The sequence below is a fragment of the Callospermophilus lateralis genome, unplaced genomic scaffold, assembly GCF_048772815.1.
Source record: "Callospermophilus lateralis isolate mCalLat2 unplaced genomic scaffold, mCalLat2.hap1 Scaffold_73, whole genome shotgun sequence".
Taxonomy (NCBI): Eukaryota; Metazoa; Chordata; class Mammalia; order Rodentia; family Sciuridae; genus Callospermophilus; species Callospermophilus lateralis.
This window is the reverse complement of record NW_027515346.1, coordinates 2611680-2631155: the sequence shown is the minus strand read 5'-3', so window position 1 is coordinate 2631155 and position 19476 is coordinate 2611680. Positions and strand designations below refer to the sequence as shown.

The window sequence follows — 19476 nt, the reverse complement described above, 5'->3', positions numbered from 1 at the left end:
TAATTTATTTCTATTAACTTTGGGACACCATTCTTTCTCAGCTTGTTTAAAACTTATTTATGGAATTTATAAGATTCTTTTGTTTTAATAGCCAAATAAATTTGCATGCCTTTCTAATGCACAGCATAAAGTTTTGAAATATGTATTCATTGTGTACAGTCTATTTCAAGTTAATTAATACATGAATTACCTCAAATACTGACCAGTTATGCATGGTAACAACACTGACAATCTAGTCATATGTCTATACTAGGACAGATGAAATCAGACCCTTTATTTCTCTTAGTGTTGGAGGACGACCCTTCCCTCTTCTCTTCTGACTCAATGCATACCCTCAGTTTAAAAATATGCAGTAAAATTATCTTGTAACTTCCTAATCAAGCAATTTAAATATTTTCTTTTCTCTTTATTCTGCTTTTAACTCATGGATTCTACCCTGGACATTCAGTCGCCTAGTATTGACTCCCATATCAATGTCTTCATCCTCTTGGTCATTATCCATTTGCCGAGATGCCAGGTAAAAGGAAAGTGGTAGAGTTGAAGCTAAATAGCTGTCAGCAGTCAAACTACATAATGATGCTTTTCATATATTAAATTTGATTAAAATTCATGTGAGAACTCAAAAAGAGTACGGTCCCTGAGATTGGCCATGATGTGTTCACATATCTGAACTAGCATCCAGAGAATTGCACCTACATTTACTTATTCATGTGGCAAATACTCAGGTAACTCCCACATGCAACACAGTGCCCTCATCCTCACAATCCAACTCCCTGACCATGGTCCAGAATCATAATAACTGAGGTGGACAACTCAGTGTGGCTGACAAAATAACACAAGAGCCCCTTTCCAGCTCCATTATTATTTGTAAAAGTTAAGTGTTCAAAATGTTCTGTGTTTTTTCTATTCTTCATTAATCCTTCGGTGATGGTTAATTCTTAATCAGTGTTGATTCATTCCGTTTTACTAGAAGTTCTGACATAAAAAAAAAAGCAAATTCATGAAGGATTTCTTTCTACCTTCAGACATGGTAAACCTATTTATAAATGATCAAAACTAGAATATGACCATTTTAAAAGTGTTCTCATGAAAGTGAAAGTGTTTACTTATTCAAACACTATTGTATTAATTATGAATTTCAGCTAACTTGTGTTATTACATATAGCGCACTACTTAAAGATACTCAGTTTTTCCCTTCATCCTCTTGTTAAGCAAGGGATGCTATCTAGGAAATTGTACTTTTTAATTTTCATTTTTTTGGTACTCTACCACTGAAGAGCTAAATCACTGTTTCTTCTTTATTTATTTAACTTTTTACTTTTGAGACAAGATTTCTCTAAATTGCTGAGGCTGGCCTTAAACTTGTCATCTTCCTGTTTCAGCCTCAGGAGTTACTGGTATTACAGACATGCACCACCACACTTGGATTCTCTCTTCTTCTAACATAGCCCTATGGTGTAATGATTTCCTTTGCAGTGTTACTCTTACCTCTTGGTTAATATGTTTGCTTGTGAAGTGAGAGTATGTGTGTTGTGTGTGTGTGCACCTAAGCATTATTTAAGACAGGAAGTCATTGACTTCTTTCTTGTTTGTTTTTTGCTATTTGAAATAGGCAATAACTAAACAGCATTAGAGTTTATAAATCCTAAGAGTCCATGAATGGCAAACAATCTCTTATCCGTGAATAAACAATATTGACTTAAAACATTAAATGTATCAATTTATTTGGAAACTGAAGTACTGGATGGATGTGGAAATTGACAGAAACAATACATAAAACATGAATATGTTTTAAGGATCAGGCTAAAGAAAAAAAAGTATTTTCACAATAGATGTGTACTTCATTTTAAGTTTTAAACATGCAAAATTTTGTACCAATTTAAGAAAACACTGTTAGATTTTTATTTGTGATATATTCTATTATAAATATCTTACTGAAATTTTAATAAATATACCTTATTTTTCTAATTAGTGACTTGTTTTTAGTTAATGGTCATTTTCAATGAGCAATTCATTAAGAGTTATAGAGTATTCAGCTGCAATTTCTTCACATATTATATTGCATTTCTCTTTTGTCAAGGTTTACCTTACAACTCAGAATAGATTTCTGTAGAGACATTGTCTTAGTAAATAATGTATACATTGAATATGAGCATTATCATGCTCATATTCAATGTATACATTATTTACTAAGACAGAATGTTCATGTTGACTCAGCAATCTTATTTTGGTTACTCAGTTATGTAGGAAGACAGCGACTATTGGAATATGTGGATATGTTATTTATATAATCTGGCATTTTCTAAAACCCAAAGTTGGGTTACTAAAACATAACAGTAAATATGTTTATAAAATAATAAATGTACATTGTAATGTTTTGAGCAACCAATAAAAAATAAAGTAAAAAAATACTGAATGTATTTCTTTATGAAAGTGTATTAGAATGTTTCCAGATCATAAAGAAAATATTTTGGAAATTTTCTCAAGATTTTATACCTTGCAGCCTGTTTGCCCTACAACATTATAGGACATATCACAAGCACCACAAATATGAACTCATGGTAAATGTTGTTTCCTTCCCCTTCTCACATGATTCTATTTCATATTTTAAAGTAAAAATTGGATTTTCACAAAGAAAAGCTCATTTATTTTACTACTGAAATCTAGTCCATTTAGTAAGTTGGTATTGTGAAAATGTAAAACAACAAAAAAGAAATATTTTTGACGTTTTTTTTTTCCTAACAGATATTAGAAAGAAACCACGTATACCAAAAAAAAAAAAAAAAAATTGTAAACTAGCCTCTTTACACACATGAACACACATACACAATTTTATTCATATACACTGTTGCTCTTTTTTACTATTATATAATTTATTATGGTACTTAATAAAATAGAATTTAAGTAATATAAATAGAGATGATTGATTAAGTTACTAAACAAAGTGTGAATTTTTTATGACCCATTAAAAGATATCTACTATATAAAACAATGTAGTAAAAACCAGAAGGGACTCATTTTGAGGAAAAAATAATGTCATATCTTTGCGTGAAATTTTGTGTGCACAAATAAAGAATTACCAGATTTTTACTTGATATTGAAAATTAAATTCATATATTCTATATATTCTAGATACTATATTTAAATGAATTTATTTTTTATTTAAATCTAAAATTCACTAGAAGAAAAACTAAGAATTAAGTTATTAAATGAGTGTGCATGTGTAAAAAGAAAGGAAACTTGAGAAGAGTTCTGAGTTCAGTATTGATCTTCTGGCTGTGTGAAAGCCCTTTGAATGTTTTTGGGACCCTTACTCCCTTAGCAAACATAGACATTAGGAAATAAGTATGGCTCTGGCCCAGATAAGATAGATCTGAACTTGAAGATTGAGTCAGCTTTCACATATTTTTAGAGTGCACAATGTAAGGATTCTAGCAATATCTTACTAATTTCAGTAACAGCAGATGTAGAACGTTTGTTGTTAGCACCCCACACTGATACTAATCAAAGAGACCACATGTACAATTGATTCAAGTTGTTCTGGAAACAGCAGAGAAATAATATAAACATTGTCATATAGTGGCAAACAATATTTCTTTAAGAGCACACATTGAAACTTCTAGGGATATTCCCAAAAGATGTTTGTGTGTGTGTGTGTGTGTGTGTGTGTGTGTGTGTGTGTGTGTGTGTGTTTTGTATGTTTGCATGTATGTTTCAGGTGAAATGAATATTTTGCAATACTACATGAGGGTCTGTGACAGTGCAATTAAGAACTATGACATTAATCAATATAAACCAATTTTAATATATCAGCTAGAGGGTGAATGGAAACATTGCTCACGAATAGGAAATTGATCTGATTAAATTTTTACTTGAAAAAGAAATATTGTTTTAACTGTAAAGCAATCATGTTCAACAATAAGGAGAAAGGATGTGATTTCCTCACACACTTAAAAACCCTTAGTTTTCACTTTATACCTGGCACTTAGTTACCCAACCTTGAATGGTTGTTAGTGTCCGCCCCACTCCTCGTTCTCTGTCCCAGTGAAGATGAGCTCCGCTGCTGGCTCTACCACTTGGAAAAGCAGATGGCCCTTGTCGGGGGACTGTGGCACTGCCAATCTGTGCCCCCGCAGGTCAGTGTCAGGAACCTGCAAGCCCCTCCCCCTCTTTCCCTGCCAGCATACCCTTATGGCCTCCTCCACAGGGCCCCTCAGGAGATGAGCTCCCCTGGTCCCTGCAGCGCTGTCTGACCTGGCTGTGGAGGGCATCTGGGCGTGAATCTGTGGGCAGTGCCATCTGTGCCTCAAGGGTCAAGCTGCAGCACCTGCCTTCACAGGTGGAGGGGATGTGGGGAGGGTATAGGGGAGGTGGGGCAGCCCCTGGTGCCCAGCCCTACCCATGCTATCTTTTGACCCCTTGCAGGAGCAGTGGGATCTGCTCCTGGTCCTGTACCCAACATCCCTGGCCATCTTCTCTGAGGAACCAGATGGGATTGCCTTTAAGGTGGGCCCTCCCCAGGGTGGACCTGCCCAGGGAGGCATGCTGTGTGGAGTGGGGGCGGCAACTCGGGGAGAACCTGTATATCAAGGCCTGTTGAGACAGAGCACAGGGCTCCACCCGTCTGGCTCACTGCCTGGTCAGCCTGATCTCAGCTCTGAGGTGAAAGAGTTCCTCCCTGGAGCACCTTCCTCATCCTGAAGGGCCCTCAGCCACCAGCCAGATCATCGCCCTTGGGCAGGTGGCATGAGGTGGGACCACTCCTGGGAGTCATTGGTATGTGCTCCTGCTGCCTGATGGGAGTGTGCATACATGCCAGTGAGCATGTCACTGGTGCACACTTAGGAGACACACAGGGGCTTCCCTGCCTGGGGGTCATTCCCCATCTGCTATGTGAGTTGGTGAGCAGACCTGGGTGATGATGTCCCCAGGAGAGACTTTAGCTGCCCTACTTCCTCAGGGAACTGGCCTTGGTGCTGGACTGTCTGGGTGCCCAGCCCAGCTCTGGAAGACTGGGGGATGGGACCAGGCAGGGGCTGGAGCTGCTCCCAGGAAGGCATAGGCCTCACTCACTGCCCACAGGGGGAGTTGCCACTCACTGCCATCCACATCAACCTGGAAGAGAAGCAGACCCACTCGTTCCTGATCTCAGGTCCGTTCTGACCCAGACTCCGCCCCTGCCTTGGGATCAGGGGGAAGGGGAGTGAGCCTGGTGGACAGCCCAGCTCTTTATGGGGACTCTGTGGGGTACACCTGTGCTGCCAGGCCCCACCTCATGGAGTCTGTGTACAGGCCAACTCATCCATACCATCCGGGTGGTGTGTGCCAGTCATGAAGTTTACCGCCACTGGCTGCTCTGCCTCCAGACTGTTTCCAGACAGGATGGGGTCCCCCTGCTGCTCAACCCTGAGAGCTTCCCAGGCCTGCAGGGACCCACACAGGTGAGGGGCAGCAGAAGTACCTTGGCTCAGGCCCTGGGTCCAGACATGGGTGGGTGGGGAGAGGGATTGGCCACCCAGCTCATCCCCTGACTGCCCAGGTCACAGGTGGTGTCCGAGGCTCACTTTCCTCTGATGGATGGACCCGCTGGGATTCAGGGTGCCCAGCGCCCCCCTCCAACCGAACCAGCCACTCCCTCCCTGAGTCCTCAGTGCTGTCCACTGCAGGCTGCCCTGCTCCTACCCAGCCTGCGCCTGTGAGTACCTGGGGGAATGGCTGAGGAAGAGGGGTAGGAAGCATGAGGCTTCTGTGTGCCTGGGAGACTGGTTCCCACGCCTCGTCAACCTGAGCCTGGACCCTGGTTCCTGGGTTGGGGGGACTTAGACTAGAGGGAGTGCCATGGGGCCTCAGAGAATTGAGTGGGAAGGACCAAGAGAACTTTCTAGAAGGTTTTGGTCCCCCACAGGGCCAGCCCAAATCTGAATCTGACTGTGCCAGCATTGGCCAATGGAGAGCAGATCTGAGGTGCAGCAGCTGGTTCAGGGGCCAGGCCCGAGGGGAGCTGCCTGGTCCTGCCATACCACCACACATGCATCTGGGCCTGACCAAGGTGGCCCAGCCCTGCAGGGTGGCTTTCCCTCCTGCCCTGCCTCCCTGGCCTGGTCTCTCAGCCTGGCTGGGCCTGCAGCTCTCAAGGCCTCTTTCATGCAGAGAGAGGTTCTGCTACTTCTAACTCAAGGACTGTCTCTTCTACACCTTCGTTCAGGTGGGCAGGCTGGGCCTGGAGTGTGGCCCAGAGGCCCCCGAGCAGCCCCTGGAGGCACCACATTCCCTGCTGTATGCTGATCCCTACACCCCACCTGCCACTTCCCATCGCAGGATTGCAGATCTCAGGGGCCTGGATGAGGTCAGTTGCCTGCTGGTGACAGGGCTGAATGTGCCCCAGCCTGAAGTCAGGGAGAGGCCAAAACCTGAGGTTTGCTCAGGCTATGATGGGAGGCTAAGGGGGTGCCTGGGGCAGGAACCCCTGTGCTTCCTGGTGGCCCTCCCCCAGGGCCTCACGTTACCCCCATTCTCCTGGCAGTTCCTCAGTGCAGTACAAAGCTCGCCTGGACCAGAGCCTTGCAGCCCATTCCCCTTGGTCCCTGTGTCTGTGCCTGTCTCTGGTCCCTGCTCTGGACTCTCCAGCTCTCCTGGCCCCCCAGCTAACCATTTGGTCTCCAAGAAAGGAGCCCTGCAGTCCCGAGCTGCTCGGGGACACCGGGGTCCCATCAAGGACCGGGGTCCACAGCCCCCAGATTCCCCTCAGCTGGTGAGTAGCAGTCCCCACTGCGGGAGGAAGAGTGAGGAGGCCCAGTCCCTGGGCCCAAAGGGTGCTGGGCAGACCTAGAACTTGGAGGGAGCAGGAGAGAGAGAAATAGGAGAATGTGGGGCAAGCAGGACCAGGAGACAAGGATGGGAGGGCTGTGGCAGGTTCTAGGCTGATCTTTATACTCCCTTCCCGGGGATCTGCCCTGCTCTCAGACTTGTGGTTTGGGGTTCCCAGGTCTCCCCTGCCAGGGAAGTGTTACCCAGCCCTCTGCCACCTCCCTCAGGTGAGTGGGGTTCCTGCCTCCCTGGGGGTAAGTACGAACCAGGATGTAGCTTCCTGCAGGCTGATGGGTCTCTGCCCTCCCTACCAGATGGTGACAAGACTTCATCTTCCTCCCACCAGAAATTGCCATGGCTCAGAAGGCTTGAGGCAGAGGGGGGGCTCATCCAGTGGATCTGATGGCCCCTGGCCAGGGAGGGCTGCTTGTCAGAACCATATCTGTCCAGTTCTGACCCTGGAGAGGGATCTGCAGTCACCTAATATTTTGACCCATGTCAAATCCCCAGCGTGGGTCTGACCCCAGCAAGTCAAAGGAGTGTCCAGGACCTGAGGGCAGATGGGTAGAAGCTGGAATAGCTAAGAATAGGCGCCTCATCCCTGGGGACACCCTGGCTGTGTGTCTGACCACAACCCAGCAAGGGTCTTCAGGGAGGTGCTGAACATCTGCAGATGCCATCTGCATCTCTGTCCTCAGGGAGGGAACTTAACCTAGAAGTTGGGGACCACATGGATGTGCAGGACAGAGGGCTAGGTCAGGTTGGCAGGGTCTGAGTGTGTGAGGTTGGAACATGAGGCTCCTAGGTCTCAAGGTCTGAACCAGCACAGGCAGAGGCATGAAGGTGTCCCTCAAAGTGGGCAGGGGTGGGGGTCAGTGCTTGGGTGTGTGGATGGGGCTAGTCAGACACTGATGCCATAAACAAGGAAGAGAGAGGAGATTTTATTGGTGCTGTCTACCTGTGTCCTCCAACAAGGAACCAGGAATCTCCCACCATCCTGAAGACCCTGTGCACACTGCCCTGGGCAGACCCCCTGCCACTGCTCTGCCACCTCCGGCCCCACTCACCTTCCCACCCCATCTCTGACTCTCTCAGCCTTGACCTCCACACCAGCTGACCCATGGGAGCAGGGACAATTCCAAGCCAAGTCCTCATGGGTGAGGCCACCAGGTTCTGCCTGAATCCTCATCCAGGTCTCCTCAGAGGAGCCAAGGTCCTGCCCCATAGACTCCCCCACAGGGGCTGCAGCAACCACTGGAGGTGTCTGGGTGTCTGCCCAGGTCTACCCACCACCAGTACCTTGACCACGTCCTTTGGGGCTCAGGGTTCAAGAGGCTCTTGTGAGCAGGGCAGATGCCCCAGAACATGCCCCTAGCTCCTATGGCCTCTAGCATCCCTGTCCTGACCCCACCCAAACCCAGCACTCCTTGCCCCTCTGCCACTCCTGATTCCAGTATCTTCTCCTGCCACTTCCCCCCAACCTATAACCAGATGAAACACAATGCCCTGTTAAGTTAGATTTCAGATCATCAACAATAATTTCTTAGTGTAAATTTATCCCAAATATTGTATGTCTGAAATTCAAATTTAACTGAATGCCCTGTGCTTTTCATTTGCTAATTCAATACCCTATTAACTAGTTCCCTGCTCAGTCCCTACCCACCCAGAATTCCAAATTTCCTTTCTCCAAGGGGAGGGGAGCGGCCTCAGCCCCTGGCTGGGCCTCAGGTGGAGTCCAAGGGAGCCAGCCCCACAGACACTGGCTCCCTCCTGGACGCCCTGGAAGACAGGGGTCAGAGGGCAAGGAGGAGGGCAGCACCTCCTGGCACCATGCTTGTCTCCTGTCCTGTGTCTTCGTGGTCCAGGGCTGGCTGCTAGGAGGTGGGACTTGGGCTGCGGCTACAGCTGCAGCTGGGAGTTGCCCACGCCTCACATGCCTGCGGAAGTAGCGGATGGCAGAGATGGTGCCAAGGCTGGCCAGCAAGACTGAAAGAGAAGCACAGGGTCTCCTGGTGCCGGCTCCTGCCAGTCATCCCCTTCTGGCCACATGACTCAGTCCTCAGAGGGTAGGACAAGGCCAGAAGGACAGAGCAATGGGGTGGAAGCTGGTCAGCAGGGGAGAAGCAGAGTTGGGGAGAACCTGTGCCTCCAGCGCATACCTCCTCGCCCCGTGCACACCTCCTCCCTAGGGGCCCAGGTGAGGCTGAACAAGGAAGCCCCTCCTTCTGACTCCTAGGCACAAACTCCCTCTGCCCCCAGAGCCCCACACCTGTTTTCCAAGCATCCAGGGTATGTAGATCTGACGTTCTCACTGCCCAGGTGGCAAAAGCCACAAACACCAGACACATGTCATTCTGACTGAAGGGAGGTGAGGCCAGGGGACTGCAGAGCTCCCCTAGGAGAGAGAAGTACACCAGAGCTTGACTGCTGCACCCTGAGACACGCCTGCCAGGACACGTCCACCCTGACACATGTGCCCTGAACACATCTGCCCTGGACACGCCTGCCAGGACATGTCCACCCTGGGACATGTGTACCCTAGACACACCAGTCCTAAGAATCACCTGTGCTGCCATCACCTGCCTCACTAAGGCCCAAGTCAGAGCACCCCCAGCACCTATCCTGCTAGTGGTGATTTAGAGATGGGCTTCCCTGGCATTTGGGCCTGGACTCAGGTCAGACCCTGAATGGCCATGGTGCCTGGCCTCAGCCGCCCCATGTGGACCATGTCCTGGGATTCCTGGAGCTTGCTTGACCTCCCAACAGGTTCCTAAGGCCCCCCCACCCAGAGGCTGATGACCCAAGATTGGGCTCCATCCCCACCCCCATAGCCCTTCTGGCTGGGCTCCCTGGACAGCGTGTTCCCAGACCTGGATGGACTTCGGGCCTAAGCAGAATGCACCTGCCCGCATGACCACCAGGCTGAGTTGTTCCACTGTGGCTGGACTGGGCTCAGACGAGATCCTGGGCCCCGGTTCCCTGGGGTGCTCTGAGGCCCGCAGCTGGAGAAGGGATGGCAGCACACCCCCAAACCCATCCTCAAGGAAGTGTTCGTAGGCCTCAGGGATAGAAACGGGCACCAGGTCACCAGGGGGTGCCACTGGCACAGCCTCGACCCTCGGGGGCAGGGCTGCAGCTGGGGAACAGCACCCCTGATGCCGGGACATCTGGCCCTGGAAATCCCAGAAGAACTCGCATGTGTCCGGCCACTGGACTTCGCCTAGGGCCTGGCTGGCTCACTCCTCTGCCACGCTTTCGTCCTCCTCTTCAATGGTGTCACAAAAGAAGAACTCATAGGCCTCTGGGAGGGTCACTGCAAAGCTGCTGCCCAGCCCAGGCCTCACTGAAGCAGAAGGGGCAGGGGGCGGCAGGTGCTTGAGGATCCGCGGCTGCAGGGGCCGGGGCATGACTGCCACAGCGTTCCAGGCTGCAGACCCCTCATGGCCCCCCATTGCCATTCTGAGGGCTGAGGGCCAGGGTGTGACTGGTGAGGGTGGGCCCTCGGCCCCTGCTGACCTTGGCTTCTCCTGTCTGGGCACTGCCATAGAAAATCGTACCTTCTTCCTCTTGGGAACCTGCATGGGGCCCTGCAGGGGCTCGCCCTCAGGGGGTCCTAGGGTCCCTTCAGAGGGCTGCTCTCTGGGCTTCTCTTGGGGTCCCCCAGGAGGAACAATCACCTCTGTCCCCACAGTGTCAGACGCTGCTTGGGGGACAGGGGCCCAGGAGAGCTCAGCAGCACTGGCTCTGGGGGCAGGTATGGATACAGGTGCTTCAGACTCAGCCTTGGAAACAGAGTGCGGCAGAGCTGTGCACGGCAGGGCCACAGAGACAAGAGTAGAGGAATCCACCACTGCTGCATGCAGGTCCACACACACTCTTGGTGTGGAGACAGGTGTAGATCCAATCTGGACCTACAGAGGCTCAGAGGCAGATGTAGACATGGCCGTGTCAGGTTGAGGCTTGGAGGCAGGTGTAGATAAAGCCTCATCAGGTTGGAGTTTGGAGGCAGGTGTAGACAAATCCATGTTGGGTAGACTTTCAGAGGGAGATGTAGATGAAGCCATGTTGGGTTGAGGCTTGCATGCAGGTGTAGACAAAGTCACATCAGACTGAGGTTTGGAGGCAGGCACAGACAAAGCCACATTGGGTTGAGACTCAGAGACAGACATAGACAGACCCACGTTGGGTGGAGGCTCAGAGGCAGGTGTAGATGAAGCCATGTCAGACTGAGGTTTGGAGGCAGGTGCAGAGAAAGCCACATCAGGTTGAGGCTCAGAGTCAAGCATACACAGATTCATGTTGGGCTGAATCTTGCAAGCAGGTATAGACAGACCCATGTCAAATTGAGGCTTGGAGGCAGGTGTAGACAGAGCCACATCTGGCTTAGCCAGGGAGACATTTGGATGAGTTTCCTGAACAGATATGGATACCGTGTGTAGCTCAGCTCTAGGAGTTATTCTGATCTGGTCTGTACCTTGCTCAGTGACAGGCACAGGTGTACACAGACCCCAGCCTGGCCCTGGACTGGCAGCATGCTAAGGGGGACAAACACTTAGCTCCGGAGCACCTGCAGAGCCTGGCTCCTGTGTGTCCTACTGGGCTCATGCTGTCAGCTTTGCTGCGCCAGCCACATACCCCTTGCCCCTGGACCCAGCCAGGCCAGTGCCCTCCTCAGGCCTGATCTCAGTGGCAGCAGGAAGCCCAGATGGGCAACAGCAGGGCCTGGGGCTCCTGAGTGCCCTCCCCCATTTGCACCCACAGTACGTCTCTTCTTGCGCCCAGGGCTCTGTGCTGGGGCTCCAGCGCTGTCGGGGGGTTTCTGGGAGGTGGGGCTGAAGCCAGGAGACTCGGGACTCCGAGGTGGCTCACCAGGGGGGCTGGGGGCCGGGCCCTGCAGGAGCCTCTGCATCTCCTCTCTGGAAGCTGCTGACCGTGGGAGGACTGAGCACTGACCGGGAGGGGCAGCACCTGAGCCAAGGGAGAGAAAAAAAATTTAGTTGTAGATGGACACAATATCTTTGTTTTATTTATTTATTTTTTATGTGGTGCTGAGGATCAAACCCAGTGCCTTATACATGTGAGGCAAGCGCTCAACCACTAAGCTACAACCCAAGCCCCATATCAAATTTTTTAAATGATAAATATTCTATTGTTGGATATATCACAATTTGCTCCCACTAATTAATATGTTGGTGAACATTTGGGGTATTTATAAATGTTGGCTATTACTTATAAAGCTGTTTTGAAATTTGTATGAAAGTTTGTGTATGAGTACAAGTTCTTGTTTCTTTGGGGTAAATACCTAGGAATGGAATGGCTAGGTCTTGTAGTGGCTATGTATTTATCTTTTTAAGAAACTGCCCAACTATATCCAGTGTGTTTCCTTTTAGGTTTTTTTTTTTGTTGCTTTGTTCTCTGTGTGTGTGTGTGTGTGTGTGTGTATATATATATATATATATATATATATATATATATATATTTTTTTTTTTTTTTAATTTATAATTAGACACAATACTTTTCTTTATTTATGTGGTGCTGAGGATCAAACCCAGTGCCTGCCATGTGCCAGGTGAGTGCTCTACCTCTGAGCCACAACCTCAGCCCTGGTTGTTTTGTAATGGTGCTAGGGATGAACCGGGTCCAGGTCAGGTGGTCAGGCACTCTGCCACTGAGCCACCCCCACTGGCCATACAGGATGGCTGTACAGTTCTACGGTACCCCAGCAGTGATGGAATGTTCCAGATGCCCAGACCATGGCATGGCCAGTCTTGTCTGGTCATGCCAGCAGGTGTGCTATGGTGTCTCCTTGAGGTTTAATTTGTCTTCCATGTGACATCGTGTGTGCTTTCCTGGATGTTTTTGCCATTCATACGTCTTCTTTGGTGAAATAACTGACAAAATCTAATTTTCTTATTTAGGTTGTTTTTTTTTATGATTCAGCTTGAGGATTCTGTGCACACTCTGTCTATCAGTGTATCTCCACATATGGAATCAGCTGTCACTGACTAAACACCTGAGAACCAACTGAGAAGGAGGAAAGACTTATTCAGAGACTTTGGTCCACGGCTACTGGGACCAACTGCTTTGGACCCACGTCAAGCTAGCATGCCATGGGAGGGAGCAAGTGCTGGAGAAGGTCTTTACCTCATGGCGGCCAGGAAGAAGAGACAGAGCAAAGGGCCAGGTTCCAGCAGACCCTTCCTCCCCTGGGGCCCTACCTCTTGCAGGCCTCTCCAGCTCCCAACAGTACCGCAGGCCTTTAGCAACGGGCCTTGGGGAGACAGCCACGGTCTAAAGTGCAGCACCCTGCGTATGACTTGCGTGTGTTTCTCGCAGGCTGAGGCTTATGTTTTCATTTTCAACAGTGTCTCTTGGAAAGCAAGTGCGTGCGTGCGTGTGTGCGCGCGTGCACACGAGCCCAAAACCCAAGCTTGCTGGGCAAGTGCTCTGCCTTGAGTTACATTCCCAGCCTTCAAATTTTTACTTTTGATAAAGCCAGTTATTCAGCTTTTTTTTCCCCATGCACTGTTCTGGTTTTGTATCTAAATTTTCTCCAGAAAGTTTTGTAGTTGGACTTTGCGCTGAGGGATGTGTTCTGTTTGGGTTAACCTGTGGTGGCATGAAGTGGGGTTAACTGGTTCAGACATGCACATCCAGTTGTCCCTGAGTCTCTCCCTGAAGAGACTTTCCTTTCCCACAGAAGGGTCTTTCCACCTCTGTCCAATGTCAGCTGACCACATTGTACACGGGTCAATTTCCACCCCTGTCCAATGTCAGCTGACCACATTATAGAGAGGTCAGTTTCCACCTCTGTCCATGTCAGCTGAACATATGTGTATAAGGGTCAGTTTCTGCTTCAAGTACTGTGAAGAGGTGAATGTCTTCTCTTTTACATTGTTCCCACAAGAAATCTGCTGTCAACCGTTGTTTTATTATTCCTCCTGAATGTGCCTGTTTTCTCTAGTTGCACTTTTTTTCTCTCTTGGTTGCTTTTGATGGCACATCATACAATTCCTCCACTTACACTTGACTCTCTGGTCCGAGTTGTGCAGCTCCATCAGGATGGGTTCTGCAGGGGTCCCCCCACCAGCTCCAGCCAAGCACAGATTCACTTTCCATCACTGGCAAACTGGAAGGGTCATGTAAATGGGCGAGCGCCGTGTGGCCTTCGTGTCCAGTGCTCTTTCCTTGGCACATTCACAGGCTCACCCAGTCTACAGGAGTGCCAGTGTCTCACTTTCTTATTGTCATATACTATTTTATGGCAAGGACAGACCATATCCTGTGTCTGGGAGGCTCCTCCCCTGGGCCTGGACTTTCCACGGTGCATCTCCTCCTAAGGCTGAGCTGGAGGCAGTCACTCATGCTCAACCAGACGATGCCCAGGTGAGTCTCCATTTACCTTCAATTCTTCCTGGTCCACCTCAAGGAAAAAGCTTGGCCTTACCCTGGGCTGGATGGGAGAGCCAAGGCCAGAGCTCCAGTGTACCTGGGGCCTTGAGAGGTCACGGGATGGGATCAAGAATTGAGGGTGCACCCTTTGCTGTCACTTTGTCTCTGAGATCCCAGAGCCACCCTTCCTGCTTTCATGAGTTCTAATGGACAGATCATAGCATCCAAGAGCGATGATTCTGATGAATGTTGCAACCGTGGGAGTCAGGATGAATCGCCTAAGAGCACTTCTGGCATATGACAGAGAAAATACCAGGAGATGCTCAAGAAGCCAGCAAGGGAAGAGAATGATCCGAAGGGACTACCAAAAGCAGTTGGCTCAGAGACAATAACAGGCACTGGGAAAAGCAAGTACTTCTCGGAAGCAAAGTGAGAAGGTGTCAGGACCCAGGAAGAGGAATGTGAATATCTGGAGCCACAGGTGGTGGGAAAGGAAGTATCTCATGGTACATGAAGAGATCAGCTGCCCTGAGGAAGAAGACTGACTCTCTTCAGGGATGTGACCTGCCGGTGCTGAGAAGCAAAATGTGGTGACCTTTTTTATAGTCATGGGCATGGATCTGAACTCCTGACCTTCAGGTGTATAAGCAAGTTAAAGAAAGAATTCATAACACTAAAGATTTAAGCATCAGTTATTCTTACTATCTACTATGTATTCTTTGGAATTTTTCTTGCTATGTGCCCAGCAATCTGCTAGATATTAGAGTTTGTTGAGCAAAACATATATCTAATGTATACATCTGTGTGTATTCATGTGCCTATTTTCAAAACCAAATATTGTTAGATAATCTCCGTATTGAACAGCACTACCTTTCCTTTGTTCCTGGTGGGACTAGCAAAGATTTAGGCATTTAATTAGAATTGTTTCTCTGCATTTACACACACACATACAGGGTACCACATGGGCATCTCGTATCTTCTTTGCCCCACCACTAAGTTGTCTGTCTGGACAAGTACCCCTCAGTCTGTTTCCTGTTCGACACGTGCTTCCTGCTGCAAACTTCCATCCCTCATTTATCCTGCATCTGTCATGAACAATCGGTAAACATTTGCCCCCATGTGGACATGGCATTGGGCTGTGGGGACGACCCAGGTGAGGACTGTTGGAGCAGGGGAAGCTTTGCCAGCAAAAGGCAAGATCTGCTGTGGCAACAGGAGGCCTTTGACATCGAGGTGCACCCTCTTCCTGGGAGTGTCCTACCCTGACCTTCTCCTACCCATCCACACATGCCTCAGGTCCTTTACTCACAGTAGGGCCAGGCAGGTGAGCCTGAAGCCACCAGGTTGCTGAGACCAGGCAGGATGTCAGGAACATCTCTGAGGTGACCATGGAGGTGGTTTTTTTTTAAATATATTTTTTGTTATTGTCAATGGATCTTTTTTTTATTTTTTTATTTGTATGCAATGCTGAGGATCAAACTCAGGGCATCACACATACCAGGCAGGTGCTCTACCACTGAGCCACACCCCAGCCCTGGACATTTGTTTTAATGCTTCTGTCACTGTGGCCCCCATATCCCACTTGGGCAAGACAGTGTGGTCAAGTGTGTCTGTGCAGAAGGGTGGCAGGACCACCTGAGAGGTTGTCTGCCTAGGGTAGTAGGCACAGTAATCACAGCAACTGATATCTGTGCACACAAGTCATAGGTTCAGATTCACCTGGGGACTGTGAGTCCTCACCTGCCCTGATCCAGGATGCCCCTTCGGTTACAGCCAGACAGGACCCCCAATGCTGGCAGGGGCGAGGCCAACAGGGCACGAGGCTGTTCAGACACTTGGAAAATCTGTGCCAGGTGAGAGTAGGCGGTAGCACCACCTGAGTTCTGCACATCACAGTGGCCACAGTGGCTGCTCCTACTTCACTCCCAGCAACCTCTTCCTCACTCCCATGGCCTCTGGAATCCCTTGGGCATGTTTTCTAACCCCTGGGATCTGTACTGCTAATGCTACTTGCATGGATTCAGTAAATTGCATAGAATTTATCAATATTGTTACTTATTGCGGCATAACAAAAATTTAGCAGCTTGGGGCTGGGGTTGTGGCTCAGTGGTAGAGCACTCGCCCAGCACCGTGTGAGGCCCTGGGTTCCATCCTCAGCACTACATAAAAATAAATAAATAAAATAAAGGCCCAACTACACTAAAAAAATAAATATTTTAAAAATTAGCAGCTCAAAGTAACAAATACTATGGTCTCACAGCTTCTGTGCACAGGAGTTCATGCTGAGGTGCTGGCACAGGTCTTGTGGTCCTATCAAGGGATCCATGTCTAAACCCACTGTCATTGCTATTGGCAGGAGGCCACTGCTGCCCAGTGCCCCTCCAGCAAGAAGAGGAGACTTCATCTATTATTCATCTAATATGTTGCTCTCTCCATGGAAAGGGCAGCTGGCTTCCCCAGAGCAGACAGGAAGGAGCCTGCAGCCTTGCCTTGAATGACAGCCCGTCCCCTCTCCAGGGCCTCCCTGTCACATAGGCCAACCTTGGTGCAATGGGATGTGGCCCATGGAGGAGACTATTGGAGGTGCCCAGGAGGCTGCCAGGCCAGGGCCCCAGTTTCCTTGATGTAGCCCAGGGGTTCCAGGGAGCAGAGGGAGAGCATCCAGGCACAGGTAGGACTGTAGGAAACAGACAGCCTTGGAGCAGGGATGCTAGGTGATGGGAGGAGGGGGCGGGGGAACAGTGGGCCTCACCTCTAATACGCCAGGAATCCAAGCAGTCCTTGCCCAGACCCTGCACCAGTTTTCCAGTACATGGAGTTTAATGGGCCTGGCCACTGACTTTTGTCACCATAGGGATAAGTTCTCCAGATTTCAAATACCTATAATCTGTTGTCATTGTTTAGTCCCCAAGCCACAGGAGAGGACCCAGTCAGACCCACCACACAGGCAGGTAGCCTGCCGACAGTGCACATGAATTGAGCACTTATTGACCCTTGGTCCAGTCCAGGCACGGGGTTGGAAGAGGGGCTGTTGGAGATGAACTGGGAGGGCCATGACCAGTGCCTCTCCACCCAGAAAAGGGGACTCCATCTGTTATTCAGCAGGAAGCCTCTTCAAGACAAGAGCAAAGACATGAACAGCTGGGGGAAGGGGAGGGACAAGGAAAGACCCAAGGGTCTCTTCAGAAACAGGAAATATATAGAAGGGTAGGGAGGACAGGAAGAGGCCCCCTGAGAGTGGGAACACCCTGCATTTGGGGGTGCTGCTCCCACTATAAGGGCAGCCCTGCAGAAAAGCACCTGATGAGGGTCTATATTGCCTCAGCCCACACAGTGGTGGTAGGAAACAGGGTCAAGCAGTGTCCTGGCTAGTGTGTAGAAAGGCTGAGACTCAGAGGTAGGGGACTCACTGCTCCTGAGCCCCAGCCACTCTCAGTTGCCAAGAAGGGGGCAGTCTGGGAGACCCAGAACCACCCCTTTAGTGTCCCATGCTGGGGACCCAGCTTCAGCCCAGGCTATGCTTCCTAGGACCTCCCTATCGACTCAAGAGAGACCCCAACTCCCATTCTGCACACTGTTTACACCAATCGATCAGCCCAGCATGGGCTGAGGTAGAGCCCACAGTTTTAAGCAGGTGCTAAGTTTGAAAGGACACAGGTGTGGCTGGTGGGAGAACGGTCCCACTGGACCCAGACAGCTGAAGAAGCCTGCAGCAGCGGAGTGGTCTGAGGTACATAGAGAGTGGGGAGAAAATTGGGGAGGGGACTGAGTTCAAGGGATAGAGATCAGGAGGGTCTGCCCATCTGAGAGTAAGGGTACTGTGGAGCCAGAGTAGTCCCCGAGGGCTAAGTGGTCCCCAGCACAGAGATTCCTTTGGCAACAGTGCCCATAACAGATCCAGGAATCAAGAAGTAAGGGGCAGGGGTGGATGACGCTGCTGCTTCTGGGGAGAGGGGGCATCTGAAGCCCAACCTCACGGTGGCATCCTGGTTGGCCTCTTCTTTTTGGCCACCCAGGCAGAGAGTCCCCCTTTCCCTGCAGGGTGTCTGGAACCCAACTCTGACCAAGTGGCCTCCCCTACCCAGGCACCAGTCTCAATTCCCAGCAGGGGGCCTACCCTCCCTCAACATCTCCCCTCCTCCAGTCACCCCTCTGCAGATCCCTCCAGCCCTCCTGCCAAGGGCAGCCTCCACCTTCTCCTTCCACCCAGATCTAAAGGGAGCAGGGTCCCTGCATGTACGTAGACCCAAGGGTACAGCAGCTGGCCCACAAGGTGACCTGCAGTTCAGGGGCACTGCCCCAGCCCCCAGGAGCCCAGGGAGGCAGGGAGGCAGAGAGTAGGGTGACTGTCTTGGTAGAGACTTGGAGGCTTCTGCCAGGTTCCATGGTCCTGCCCAGGAGGACCCAGGCGAACCCGTGGGAAGAGGCGAGATAAGCCTGTGGTAGAGGGATTCACCTCCCTGATGGCTCATCTAGGCAGGTGCCAGGAAAGTGTCTGATGAATTCAGCCACACTGGGAAGCGGGTCTGGGCACACCTTGCACAGGGCTGTGGAAGACTCCCTGCGGTCTCAGCTTGTGGCCCGGACCACTCCCTCAAGCACCTGGAGCCTCCAGCAGCAGCTCTGAGGGTAGCAGGACTGTGGCTGAGGTGGTGCACAGGGTGCGTGCCCAGGGTGGCCTGGCATTTCTGCTTGGTGACCTTAGTTGCATCCAAAGGCAGGTGCTCAGGATTCATGGAAGAAATGTCTCCTGAGTCTAGATTACCATCTGCAAGCCTCTCCCAGACACCCTTCCCGGCTGGGACCCCTACCAGTGCAGGCCTGGGGGTCAGCCTGGGCGGACTCGGGCGGCTTTGTGCTGAACCTTGAGTCCTCACCCCAGCGAAGGACAACTCCTGGGGAAACAATGGCATGAAAAGGCGGATCTCTACCTCCCAGGGTCCGGGGAGAAGTTGGGATAAGTACCCTTAAAGAAAACTTGCCCAGTGAGGCCGTGCGACCGCCTTCCAGTACTGAGATACATTCCGGGAAGCCTTCCTGCCTGCGCCCCCTGGGCACGCTTCTCATTCCCAGCCCAGGGTCGCCTAGCCGGTCGCCTCCCCTACCGGGGACCAAAGCAATCCAAAGCTCCAGAGGCAGGGGCGGCCCAATAGCAGGCCCGGGCTGCGGGGCTGGCCGGAAGAGGGCCCAGTCTACAAAAGGGCTGGGTCTGTGAATAGGCGGGGCCTTGGAAAAGAGGCACCAACCTGCGCGTCTGCCCAGAGCCGGCTGCCGGGC

The 19476-nt window shown here is 50.3% G+C and overlaps 2 protein-coding genes across 2 annotated transcripts; one reads left to right on the top strand and one right to left on the bottom strand.

Annotated features, from left to right (window-relative positions):
* Window positions 1-424: 424 nt before the first annotated feature.
* Window positions 425-7988, top strand: LOC143389375 (putative pleckstrin homology domain-containing family N member 1). Its single transcript, XM_076842485.2, has 11 exons — window positions 425-517; window positions 3990-4136; window positions 4208-4339; window positions 4426-4506; window positions 5083-5152; window positions 5293-5441; window positions 5540-5695; window positions 6206-6346; window positions 6524-6751; window positions 6986-7034; window positions 7903-7988. The coding sequence occupies exons 1-11, from the start codon at window positions 425-427 to the stop codon at window positions 7986-7988; spliced, it is 1332 nt and encodes a 443-aa protein (XP_076698600.2).
* Window positions 7989-8455: 467 nt separating this feature from the next.
* On the bottom strand, window positions 8456-19266 carry LOC143389389 (PGC-1 and ERR-induced regulator in muscle protein 1-like). The gene is given in 6 exon segments (XM_076842492.2): window positions 8456-8793; window positions 9077-9202; window positions 9710-10683; window positions 10723-11342; window positions 11567-11775; window positions 19011-19266. Coding segments are annotated over 6 exon segments (2523 nt in total).
* Window positions 19267-19476: the final 210 nt, after the last annotated feature.

Bases quoted from the DNA above. Each gene is read 5' to 3' on its own strand.
- LOC143389375 (XM_076842485.2), top strand. From the start codon at position 425: ATGGATTCTACCCTGGACATTCAGTCGCCTAGTATTGACTCCCATATC. The intron at 4,340-4,425 runs GTGGAGGGGATG...GACCCCTTGCAG, and splicing joins TGCAGCACCTGCCTTCACAG to GAGCAGTGGGATCTGCTCCT. The intron at 7,035-7,902 runs GTGAGTGGGGTT...TGACTCTCTCAG, and splicing joins CCCTCTGCCACCTCCCTCAG to CCTTGACCTCCACACCAGCT.